The sequence below is a fragment of the Berghia stephanieae genome, chromosome 8 (assembly GCF_034508935.2).
Source record: "Berghia stephanieae isolate SIO BIC M18660-M18661 chromosome 8, UCSD_Bste_1.3, whole genome shotgun sequence".
Lineage (NCBI taxonomy): Eukaryota > Metazoa > Mollusca > Gastropoda > Nudibranchia > Aeolidiidae > Berghia > Berghia stephanieae.
In genome coordinates, this window is record NC_088367.1 from 16,884,292 (window position 1) to 16,896,303 (window position 12,012).

The 12,012-nt window shown below is 35.0% G+C and overlaps 1 protein-coding gene across 1 annotated transcript; it reads left to right on the forward strand.

The window, feature by feature from the left end:
• The first annotated feature begins 1,864 nt into the window (after positions 1-1,864).
• On the forward strand, positions 1,865-10,529 carry LOC144978273 (uncharacterized). Its single transcript, XM_078924120.1, has 5 exons — positions 1,865-2,022; positions 2,965-6,749; positions 7,478-7,518; positions 9,203-9,345; positions 10,340-10,529. The coding sequence occupies exons 2-5, from the start codon at positions 2,966-2,968 to the stop codon at positions 10,383-10,385; spliced, it is 4,014 nt and encodes a 1,337-aa protein (XP_078780246.1). The 5' UTR covers positions 1,865-2,022; position 2,965; the 3' UTR covers positions 10,386-10,529.
• Positions 10,530-12,012: the final 1,483 nt, after the last annotated feature.

A 12,012-nucleotide genomic window follows, 5' to 3' on the forward strand; every position in this document is an offset into this window, starting at 1 on the left:
TATTATTATTATTATCTATATTATTATATTATTATTATTATTATTATTATATTATTATATTATTATTTATTATTATTATTATTATTATTATTATTATTATTATTATTATTATTATTATTATTATTATTATTATTTATTATTATTATATTATTATTATTATTATTATTATTATATATTATTTTTCTATCATTATATATTATTATTATTATTATTATTTTTTATATTATTATTATTATTATTATATATATTATTATTATTTTTTATAATATTATTATTATTATTATTATATTATATATTATTATATCATTATTTATTATGATTATATTTTATTTATTATTATTATATTATATTATTATTATTATTATTATTATTATTTATTATTATTATTATTATTATTATATTATTTATTTATTATTATTTATTATTATATTATTATTATTATTATTATTATTTTATTATTATATTATTATTATTATTATTATTATTATTAATTATATATACATTATATATTATTATTGCTAGTAAAAAGCCCGCAATTTCGCGGAAAGAACTATTTTCATTCGATATTGTACCCACCATCATTTAATGAGGGCAATTGGTAAACAACGTGTCTTTGTAACTTGTACATGCTTGTGATTTTCTGTGTGGCCACAGATGACTTCCTGCTGCTGTCACTAATGATTATACTTAGACCGACTTCCTATTTATTATTTTTTTATTTATTTCAATTCCATTGTATTAATTTTTCAACAACATCTACACGTTTTATATTTCACTTTCTAACTGCATTACACAGTTCCTCCCCGCCTCCCCTCTTTTCACTTAATTAATTGCGCACCTTTTAGAAATATCTAGTATTCTATTTTTAATTACAAAGGAGCATACTAATTTCCTGCCAACCAATGTTTTGTTTATTCATCTTAACTACGCCACCAACACATTATCTCATTCATCTGTGGTGTTTCATTCATCCTGTTTTGTTGATAAAGGGGAAACCCGAAACGTTAATTTGATCTGTTTTTTAATTAAATTGAAGCTTACATTCAATTTCACATTATCATTTATTTCTTCGAGCTTAGATAGGCAACATTTACATTAAGTAAATAAATTATTTCGAATACTTCTCTAAATTGTAATCAAATGCTATTTATTTATTTATTCATTTATTTATTTATTTATTTATCTATTCATTTATTTGTTTCTTTCTTTCTTTAGTTATTTATCTATTTATTTATTTATCTTTTAAAGTTTAAATTCTCATGTGGATGTAATTGATTCCATTTATTTCATGCTTTTTTAGAGTGGTTTGTAAATGTTGACCAGTAAAATGCATGACATCTGAAACAATGTAAAATCATGATTTGTCAGAGACGCATGTATGCTTATTATCGTTGTTGCTTTCATGATTATTTTAGTCATTAATATATCATTGTAATATGAACTTTGCACATTTATGGTTCATTTCGATTTTAGATTGCCGTATTGATACATTTTTCCTGACATTCAAAGTTATGTAAAACTGTCTGTGAATGATACAATGCAAGCTATATGAGATTCTGTAATTATAAACTATTGTATAAGGCATTTAAAGGATAATTCCTATTAAGCCTTTAGTAAGATAAGATAAGATAAGAAATACATAAATTGATCGATGACTTCGTTTAACTTTTGTTATCACGTGTTCTTATCGAATGTACCTAATGATTTACTCTTATTAGCCTTTCACGTTTGATTTTAAATGAACTGATTTAATTGATTAAATGAAAAAGTACCAGTTAAATAATCTCTACGAGAATCGAGCGAATGGCGCTTACATATTATCAGATGCGAAACTAATTTAACGGAAGTTATTAATTTATAACGCGTCAAACCGCATTGTGAATAAATGAAGCGTTCAAGTTTTGAAAACAACCTTATTCTTGTATGACGCAAAGGCCCTGCTATTGGATTGTAGGGCATGAAATCAAGCCTTCTGCAACCCCAAATCCGAATCAGTTATACGCTTTTTAAAAACAAATGAAAGTAAGTCGTAGCACAATGAATATCCATAAATATAACATCACAATGCAAAGTGTCAAAGCTTTAAATAGTACTTTTTAAATTTCTTAATTCTTCATCTTGAAAATTGCCCCAAAAGCGATCTCTGAAAAATAAGAGAACCAGTTTCTTTAGCTGACGTCTACATCAGATTATCCTCAATGAAAGCTCCTCGTGATAAGGGATGCAACCCAAATATTCCCTCAACTAACCCTAAGAAAAAAATAAAACCTAGACTAACCCGAATAGGAAAAACAAACGCCCTGTCATCTATACTAAGACTTATAACTAACCCAAACAGTAAAAAAAAAATCCTCCGACCTCTCGCTAACAATAGAAAAAAACCCAACCTAGGACTGCTTTGCACTAGCTTTCAATACTTCACAAAACAAAATGGCGGCCGAGAACCAAAACAATGGTCATATTAGGAAATGTTAAACTTTCACTAATCTATCAAGGTTTGTTCTAGAGTTTTTAAAATGCTACTATATGTGGACAAATTGAATTTAAAAAACGCACGACAAAAGATCCACGGTGAAAATACAAATTGAAAGAGATGGTAGACCGAGGAGGTTTCAGAAGGCCTCCCAAGTGTTCTGATGTTTCATAAATTGAAATGTTATGCGGCTTGATTCTTGAGTTAAGTTGGTCTTATATGAAAAGTCTCTGTATGTAAAAGCTCGTACAATCAGTACAGACAGAGAATCACAGTCTTCCTCTGGAAAGAAAGCTCAGATGATGCTGATGGTAAACTTTAATTATCTTTGGTGGCCTATTAGTCTAGGATGAAGTCAATGAAAGGAATCAAATCTCTTCCATCACTCTTCCTCGAACACACACATACACACACACACATACACACAAATCAAATGTATTTCAATTTGATTATTTAACTATTTCTTTTTTAATTTGTCTTTTTTATATCAGAATGGACAACGCCGTAGAACCCATAATGTCAGCCGACTCAATGTCAAGTTGCATCAGAAAATCGTCCGGGGATAAACGTATTGTAAAGGACCATTTGGCTGGAGACAATAACAATCGAACTCCAAACAAAAGCGAAGATGATTTATTGAAAAATACAGGTAACAGTTCTCAATATTTAGCTGGAAAAGATAGTGACAGGGAGATAAACAAAGATGAAGTGCATGATTACGTTGATGATATTGACAGCGTGAAGGAAACCTCACCTTCTATGGAAGGTATTTTCTCTCGGCGGCAGGAACACATTGACGCTTTAACAGGATGTTATAGCTCAAATGGAAACGACGGCCTAAGTAATCCGTGCAATATAGGAAATGGAAGCAAGATGATTACGTATGATGGGTTAAAGAATAGTTGCACACATAATCACATTCAAAATTCGAAGCCGAAAATTGAGTGTTCCACCGCTGATAGTAACGTAGTCAACGACGGACTATGCATGGATGAAAATAACAAGATAAGTTTAAGTGAAGGGTTTTTGGAAATCTCCCAAGGGGACGATGACTTTTTTGAGCAAATGTCCAACAATAATAAATACGCTGCCTCAAAAAGAGGTTTTGAAATAAAGGGATCAATCGAAGAAGAGGCCGAAATGAACTCAGTGGATCCAGAAGTATTGCAAGATAATATTGATAACATCGAGACTTTGTCGACGTCTTCATTATCATCATCAGAATATCTTGAAACGGCTGAAAATTCCCAAGAAGAATATCATACGCCTGACTCTGACAAAAAAGCAAAACCAAACACTAATTCCAGAGATGATGATTCGGGATCAATTAAAACATTCGAACAACTGAATCCAACAGAAGTCAAAATCCTTAGATCAAATATCGGTGAAATTGTCAAGACCTCTGACGTAGGCACTCCAAATTTTGATGGCGATGAGGTCGACCCCACTGACGAAAACCATTCTGGTGGAACTCCGAATCAACAACGCTTTCAACGATCTATATACTCCGCCAATACTGAGAGCGCAGATTCAATTCTGGACACGGATAAAGAACAGGAAATATCCGCTGCGGAATTTGATTTTGCAAGCGTCATCCCGACTTGTAAAGGCACAACAATTTCCGTCAAGGACAGGACCAGTGAGGATGCCCAAGCTCTTCTGAACCAGATTATAAATGGCGAGCCTGACCCGTGTCTAGGGCCCGATGTTTTTTCCAGTCCAATGAGATCTGGTGACGTGCGCGGACAAGGAAGGGGAGGAAGAGGAGTTGTCGTGGTAAGAGTGAGTAGTGACCCTGGAATCAATGACCAAGACCAGGGTGGGAGTCAGAATGACGTAAAAGAATGGAAGGAGGAAGAGGAAATGAACGTGTCTCTACATAACGCAGTTTCAAATATGGAAGAGATTAGTGAGAACGGTGGCGGTGGTTGTGATATTTTTCCATCTAAAAACTCACGTGCTGACACAACGCGGAATGACGTATCATTCGTTTTCTGCGACAGTTTGAAGAGCATGAAATTGGGAGATGGGGATTATGAGGAGAAAAGACACGCAGGGAATGAAGGAACTATAACGAGTATGAATGCTGATGATTGTTGTGTTGGAGATAATGTGGAACGTAAAGATGGTACTATCGACGATTGTAGTGGACATGATGGTTGTGTTGACAATAGTGTGAGGAGGAACTTTTTTCATAATGAAATTGAAAGTTATGCCAAAGATGAGGCTCAAAATAAAGATAAGAACGATGGACATGGCGTTGATAAGGTTGGTGGTGCAAAAAGTAGCACATCTGTCTGTAAAAATACAGATAAAGCCGGCAACGGTTCTAATAGTTTTACCGGAAGAGCAGAAAGTGTAACTAACCTTGGTAATCTTGAAAAAGACGAAAATCACAAAGGATCGTATATGGAGAATGCTAGTGCAAGCTCTCTTGATGTCTCAATAATTGACTCGGTGATAATGGAAAACTGTGACGATGGAGGTGATAGTTGTGGTAGTCGCTCTCCTCCTCTTGATGCAGCTGTTGCTGCTGAAGACGGTAAACATGACGAGTGTCTCAAAACTGAAACTTTTGAATATAATTGTAGCATTGAGGATGAAACTGTGGATCAAAATAAGATCGATGAAAACAGAGAAGTTTATCGTGACGATGTTCAAAATGACCAGAAGGATGTAGAAGATAATCATGATTTCAAAAGCGGCGATAGTAGGAATAAAGAGAATGAGACCCCAGTAAAGTGTAGTTTTGAAAGCTGCAATACGGATGACGATTGGAGGGAATTCGAAAGCACTAACGTTATATACGAATCTAATTCAACCATTAAAAAATACAATTGTGAAACTATTACGCCTTTTTATCAAGGAGCAATCTTAAATGAAATAGAAGAAGAATGCGATAAAAACGAGGGAGTTTATGATCGAGAAGATTATACCTCTGAGAACAAAGAAACAAAAGAATCAGTGAAAAGCAATAATACTATTATCCAATCCAACATGATAGAGAGACAAATTGAGCACAATGGTAATATTTTACCTTTTGTCATGCCAACAGAATCACACCAAGACGACAAACAAGAACTGCCAGTGGAAGGCGGCTGTGTCAAAAATTCATCCCCATCGAGTGTCAACATGAACGATTGCACAAACTACCACACCGGAACAGTGTGTCCCTGCAACAGCGAGGTGTACTCTTGTGAAGTGCCACCAAACTTCAGACAGAGTTCGGGAAATCACGCGACCAGAATGAATGGAATTCGCGAGATTCTCAAAGCCACAGAATTGTTTTTTGATCAGGAGCAAGGAGAGGACGAAGAAAGCTTGCTGCAAGAGTCGCCGCCCTTTTCTCTTGAAAACCCGGAACAAGTTGAACCACGCCCACTCATTGATAAAAAATCAAGTAGATCTTCTAGAGCTATTGAAACCAGGGCACAGCGTAAAAACGTGAATACTAAACAATTACCATCAAAAGTCAATGCGATGAATCGAAACAATACCCCTTCACCCAGAGATAATGATAAGAAATGGACATTAGAGAAGCAAAAACCGGTGTTACCGAATATCAGTAATAAAAAGAAATCCCCAAGGTCACTGGTTCGTGGTGCTGAAGTCCTTGAACCAAGTACAATTGATCCAGGCAAAACGTCAAATACGCGTATAAGAAAAGTCGGCTTGATGGTTAAAAAACTAAACGACCTACAAGGCAGTCAAAATCCAAAGCCTGCGGAATCATTGTTTGCTGAGAGGGCAAGTCACTGCCAAAGGACATTCGATTTGGACAATCAACCAGAAAACCTTTCCAAGATAGACGCAGCAAGAGGTGACAATCCAGAGCTGGAATCGACGGATTTGACCTCAAAATCTGTAGGCGAAAATAAAAACAAGGAGGTTCCCACTAAAAAATCAGGTCCGTCGAAAATGCCGGGCAGCAAAAAGCGTATTTCGCCAGTCATGCCTCCAGCACGCACTCCCAGAAATGTAAACGCAAACAAAACAAACAGGTTCCCACGCTTTGCAGAAATTTTGAATAATCTCGACCTCAAAAAGACAGTCGCTATCAGCTGCAGCGCCACAAGCAGTGCCTGCACCATGACGTCTTGTATGCAGGAAGTGGACGACAGCTTGTTTAGTAACCATGGCGATGAGCGTGACAACAAAAAAGGAGAACATGGTGGCAAGTTAGGCGCCAGTGGAATGAGAAATTTTGGGCCGGGCTGGAAGACACCCGTGGGAGAAAGGGGTTTTGCCCCAGGTTTACGTCGGCCCAAACTGGAATGTAAGTGATCGTTTTGTTTTAATTCCTTTTTAATTTGGCTCTTGTTTTATTTTTGTTTTGAATTGTTTTGCTGCCGGTTAATATTTTTTAAATTACCCTTGTCAACCCCCCCCCCCAGCCTACATCCTCCTCTCTTTCCCTATGATGCAAATCAAGAATATATTCTCTTAAGTAAAATGAAATGCAGAGACTCCAGCCGGTTTTACATTAAACATAAAATATGGGTCACCGTAAGTCTACTGTCGTACTCTAGAAAAACAAGATAATAAAAAATGTCCAGAAAACTCGTCCTTTAAATAGATCGATTAAAATGACAATTAGCTAGTCGAAATCTCTCAAACCTGGGACTTCATTGAAGTTCAATAGTTGTAGACAGGTTGAGGGTCATTTTAATCGGTTAATATAATTTGAAAGACGATGATGATGATGATAATGATGACGATGATGATGATGATGATGATAATGATGATGATGATGATGATGATGATGATGATGATGATGATGATGATGATGATGATGATGATGATGATGATGATGATGATGATGATTATGAAAAAGAGGAACTATTCAACTTAAGGTGGCAAGTTAGGACCAAAGTGAAATTTAATTTTAGTCTTTGAAAAAAAAACAACTTTCAAAATTTGTACTTAATTCTGGTCTTTTATTATGAATTTGATTGGATAAGCTATGATGCCATTAGATATAATGTTTCTTCTTTCGAATTCCAGCATTTACCCTGTACAAACCCAAGAGACATCTAAATCCCAAGGTAAGACTGCATATATTAGAGGATACTCCAAAACCATAGCGATTATTAGAAGATTTAATCAAAACTTTGTGCATGATGATCACATAAGCAATTAATTGCCTTACTCTGAAAAGACACGAATTATTTAAAAATGTGGCCAGAGAACTCGTCCTTCAAATATCGATCGATTTAAATGACCCTCATCTTGGCTAAAGCTCTCAAACGTGGGACCTCGCAAAGTCCTAGGTTTGGGTTTTTTGCCAAGAGTTGGAGAGATAGTTGATCGTTGTATACATAATGCAGTGTACATCACGGCCAAGTTGAAGTGTTGTTATTAAAGGTAGTTTCTCCTAGAGTAACATAACTGGTTAAGAATTCAAACATTCTAGATTATAACTAACTTCCCTAAAAATTCAATCCGGTAATGTGTATCCAGACTAAATTTCGTTCAAATCACACGTTGTCTCAAAAGACTCGGTCTTCAAATACCAATCGATTGAAATGACCTTCGTCTAGGCAAAATCTCTAAAAACTGGGATTTTGCGTCTACAGGACTGCCCACTCACTCAATCGTCTGCTGACAGTTGAGGGGATAAAAGGGATCTCCATCTGGTCCTGTCAGCTGCTATTCCGGGGGCCACCTGGATGGACAGACCTCTCTGCTTTAGTTCCCTCTCTATGGTTCGTCTTCAGGTCTCCTTGAGGCGGCATCGCTTCCTCTGTCCTTGGAATGTCCATAGCAAAGCCTTCCCTGTCAGTGTGTGTTTTGTCAGGTCTACGACAGATATGCACCAACTCATTGCCATCTTCTCTTTTTCCCGAGACTGTCCAGAGACTCCACCTCTGCTCTAGCTCTCATGTCCCCAATTGAGATTGTAATTGGCCAAAGGATCTTGAAGATTCGTCGTAAACATTTGTTTTGGAATACCTCAAGTTTCTATGACTACGGTGTCAGTCATTTAAACAAACTGTTTAATGGCATCAATAAATCTTGTAAAATCAACCCAAGTATCATTTTTGTTGATTATAATACGTTTTTAGCATAAAAATCAACCAGACATTATACTGTATTGAGAATCCGGTGTGTTCAATGACCACCAACCATCTCGTTTTCTTTCTTTTTGTTTCTTTTTGTTTGTTTTGTTTTAACCATACCACCATTCCAAATCACTTTATACAAATTTTTTTTTTTTTTACAAAATTGTTTACTTTTAGACAAACCAAATCTTTTATTGCTTACTGTGTTCAGCTTGCCGACAAACCGACAAACCACGATAGCAATCTATAGAAATAGAAGTGTGTTTATGTGGTACGTGTGGATGTTGATGAGTGTGTGTGGTATTGGCGTGTTTGAGACAGAGGGTGGTGGAAGAGGGTGGCTGTTAGTGTGTATTTTTCTCTTTCGATATGACAATTTTATTTGTAAATTTGTTATTAATATTATTATCATCATCATCATGATCATCATGATCATCATCATGATCATTATTATTATTATTATTATTATTATTATTATTATTATTATTATTATTATTATTTATTATTATTATTATTATTATTATTATTATCATTATTATTATTATTATTATTATTATTATTATTATTATTATTATTATTATTATTATTATTATTATCATTATTATTATCATTATTATTCTAAAGAGATGTAAAGAAAGCGTTTTAAATTAATTCCCAACGTATTTAGAATGCTTCAGCGGAGGAATATCACAGGTATAAAATGGACCTCCGGTTGGCACAATCTCTGGCCAAAATCAAACGTGGACCACCAACTGTGGACTGTTACCTGGATCCCAGACTGCACCAGAAGTCAAATTTAAATGCTGACAGGTATTTACTATTTCCATACTCTTCCTCCGCCTCTTCATTGTGATTGCTGTCATCATTATAACCACCACAATCACCAACACCTTAACAGCCATCATCATCATCATCATCATCATCATCATCATCATCATCATCATCATCATCATCATCATCATCATCATCATCATCGTCATCATCATCATCATCATCATAATCATCCTCATCATCATCATGAGTTCTCACGCTTGCACTTGTGTGTGATGGCGAAGGTCATCATCATCCTCTTCTTCTTCTTCTTTTTCTTCTTTCAGCTTATCCCGCATTGTGCAGGGTGGCCTTAATGAATGCCACATCTCCATGCATCTAGGTTCATAGAATCATCTTCCTCCAAGCCCAGATCTTTCATATCGTCCTTTACCCCATGTGTATTTGTGTATGTGTGTATGTGTATTTGTATGTGTGTATGTGATTTGATGAATTATCACAAATGAGCATCTGGCTTGAAGTCAATTTAGTTATTTATGTGTAAAACAGTGAAAATCTTGACAACCACTCAGATTTAAATGGTTTTAATTAATGATGTATCGCGAAAGTATATTATTCTATTGTGATTCACATAAATTTATTAAGTATTATATATATATAGTTCGCGGAAAATTAAAAAGGGACACCCGAAGACTAGATGGTCGGATAAGGTAAAAGACAATTTGAAAGAACTGGGCCTGGAGGAAGATGATGCAATGAACCGAGATGCATGGAGTTTTGGCATTCATTATGACAACCCTGCATGGTTCTTTACTTGAATTTAAACTTTAAAATTCGCCTTTCATTTTTATTTGTGACTTTAACCATCACTACTTAATCAAATGGGTCATCAACTGTGAAGCATTCGGAAGATTTTAACCGAACTTGATTTTTATCAGCATGTTTAAACACAACACATTCTAGGTAATATCCTCTAAATCATTCTCTGTTATCCTGTTGATTATTAACCCGTCAGATTTTTGCCCTGCCACAGGTCTCGTTCTCGAAGCCAGAAAAGATTCCCAGAGGTGACTCTTTAAACACCAACGTCCTAAAATCAAAAAAAAAAAAAACCCACTGAAGCATCTTTGTACATTTTCCAAGAACGAAACGGTGACAGAACGGAGCCAAGAGACAATAAAAGGGAAAGATAGCATAAACGTTTTGTAGATCATGTTTATCGTTTAAATCATAAACTGAATAAATTAAAAAAAATTGAATTAACAATGTTGCTAGTTTCATTTACCAAATATTAATAAATCTTTTATTTTTTAATCATCAATCATGCCATAGTGATATTTACGCCAAAATCATTCAATTTACACATGATTTCATAAAAAGCGCATGCTTAGATTAAATTATGCTTATAATACATCTCATAGATATAATATATAATATTTTTTATGATGTATTTTTATATCTTCAATTTTTTAAAAAACTCGCGGTGACATATTATCTCTCAAAGAATAAAAACGACATAAGAACTATTTGGATTGTTTCTTGTACTTTGTTCTAACTGATGGTGAGAGAATCAATTGCACACATTTCATATCATTAAACGTAAAGTTAACACAATATGTGTCAGTGCATGACATAACCAGTCGGAAGATGAACATTTTGGATTTGCATTTTTTTTTCGCATTTTCTGAAAGCATATGCTCTCCAGAGCATCCAAATTAAAAATAATAAATTGAGCTTTATATAGCGCAATATCCACTAAATGTGCTCAAAGCACTTTACTATGGGTCCCTGGTCAACAGCAACATTTCACATGTAGGACGGGACATGAGACCTGTTAGACGATATTACAATTTTTCGGACAAAGACAACGCTGTTAACGGCCAGGTACTCATTTTGCACCTGAGTACGTGAGAGAATGTGAGTAAAGAGCCTTTTCCAAGGACTCAACTATGCGCCGAGCGTGAGGCTCGAACCCAGGACCTTCCGATCCGAAAGCGAGTGCCATACCACTAGACCACATAGCCACACAATAAATCTTCATTTGAAGTAAATCGGGTGATTTTTCATGAAGTTATGGTCAGATGTATCGGAAAGGTATCCAGCAACTTTTCTCAAATTTCATACTTTTTCAACTTGACTAGCTGTTAAAAATATTTAGAAGTGAAATTAAGCTTTGATATTTCCCGAAGACGTACCAAAAGGGTTGTTTTAATCTTTTATGACAAGAACTCATTTTTGATTAAAATTGACCTTCTAACTAAACTTGGAAATATCCCAATTCAAATCTTTTCTCCATCCGATTGATTACGTCATTCACTGTCACATTTATAAAATCTAAACATTTTACCATGGGCCAAGGTCAGTTTGACAGTGTGAGAGTTGTCACTAACTCTCTGTCAAGGTCAGTCTGGCATGGTGAAGGTAGTCACTAGCTCTCGGTTAATGTCACTAAATAACATCCTGGCCCGTTTTCATGAACGAGGACTAGATTTAGTAATTTACTACTCTAGTAAATGACTAACTAATCTTCAGCCCAAGCGAAGTGTTTAAAAAAATTGGATTTCATGAACGCTTTCTAGTCTCACTAGACTAGCTAGTGACATTGACTAATTCAACTATTTTGGGCGAGTAACATCATCTCTCTACTACAGGAAGGCATTTTAAGATACATCAACTTTCATACTTATAACGCAAAAGATTTTCAAA

What these genes read in the sequence shown, in the direction of transcription:
- LOC144978273 (XM_078924120.1), top strand. Translation starts at nt 2,966, where the DNA reads ATGGACAACGCCGTAGAACCCATAATGTCAGCCGACTCAATGTCAAGT. An exon ending in ACGTCGGCCCAAACTGGAAT is followed by an intron (nt 6,750 to 7,477) that starts GTAAGTGATCGT and finishes TTCGAATTCCAG; the next exon opens with CATTTACCCTGTACAAACCC. An exon ending in AGAGACATCTAAATCCCAAG is followed by an intron (nt 7,519 to 9,202) that starts GTAAGACTGCAT and finishes CAACGTATTTAG; the next exon opens with AATGCTTCAGCGGAGGAATA.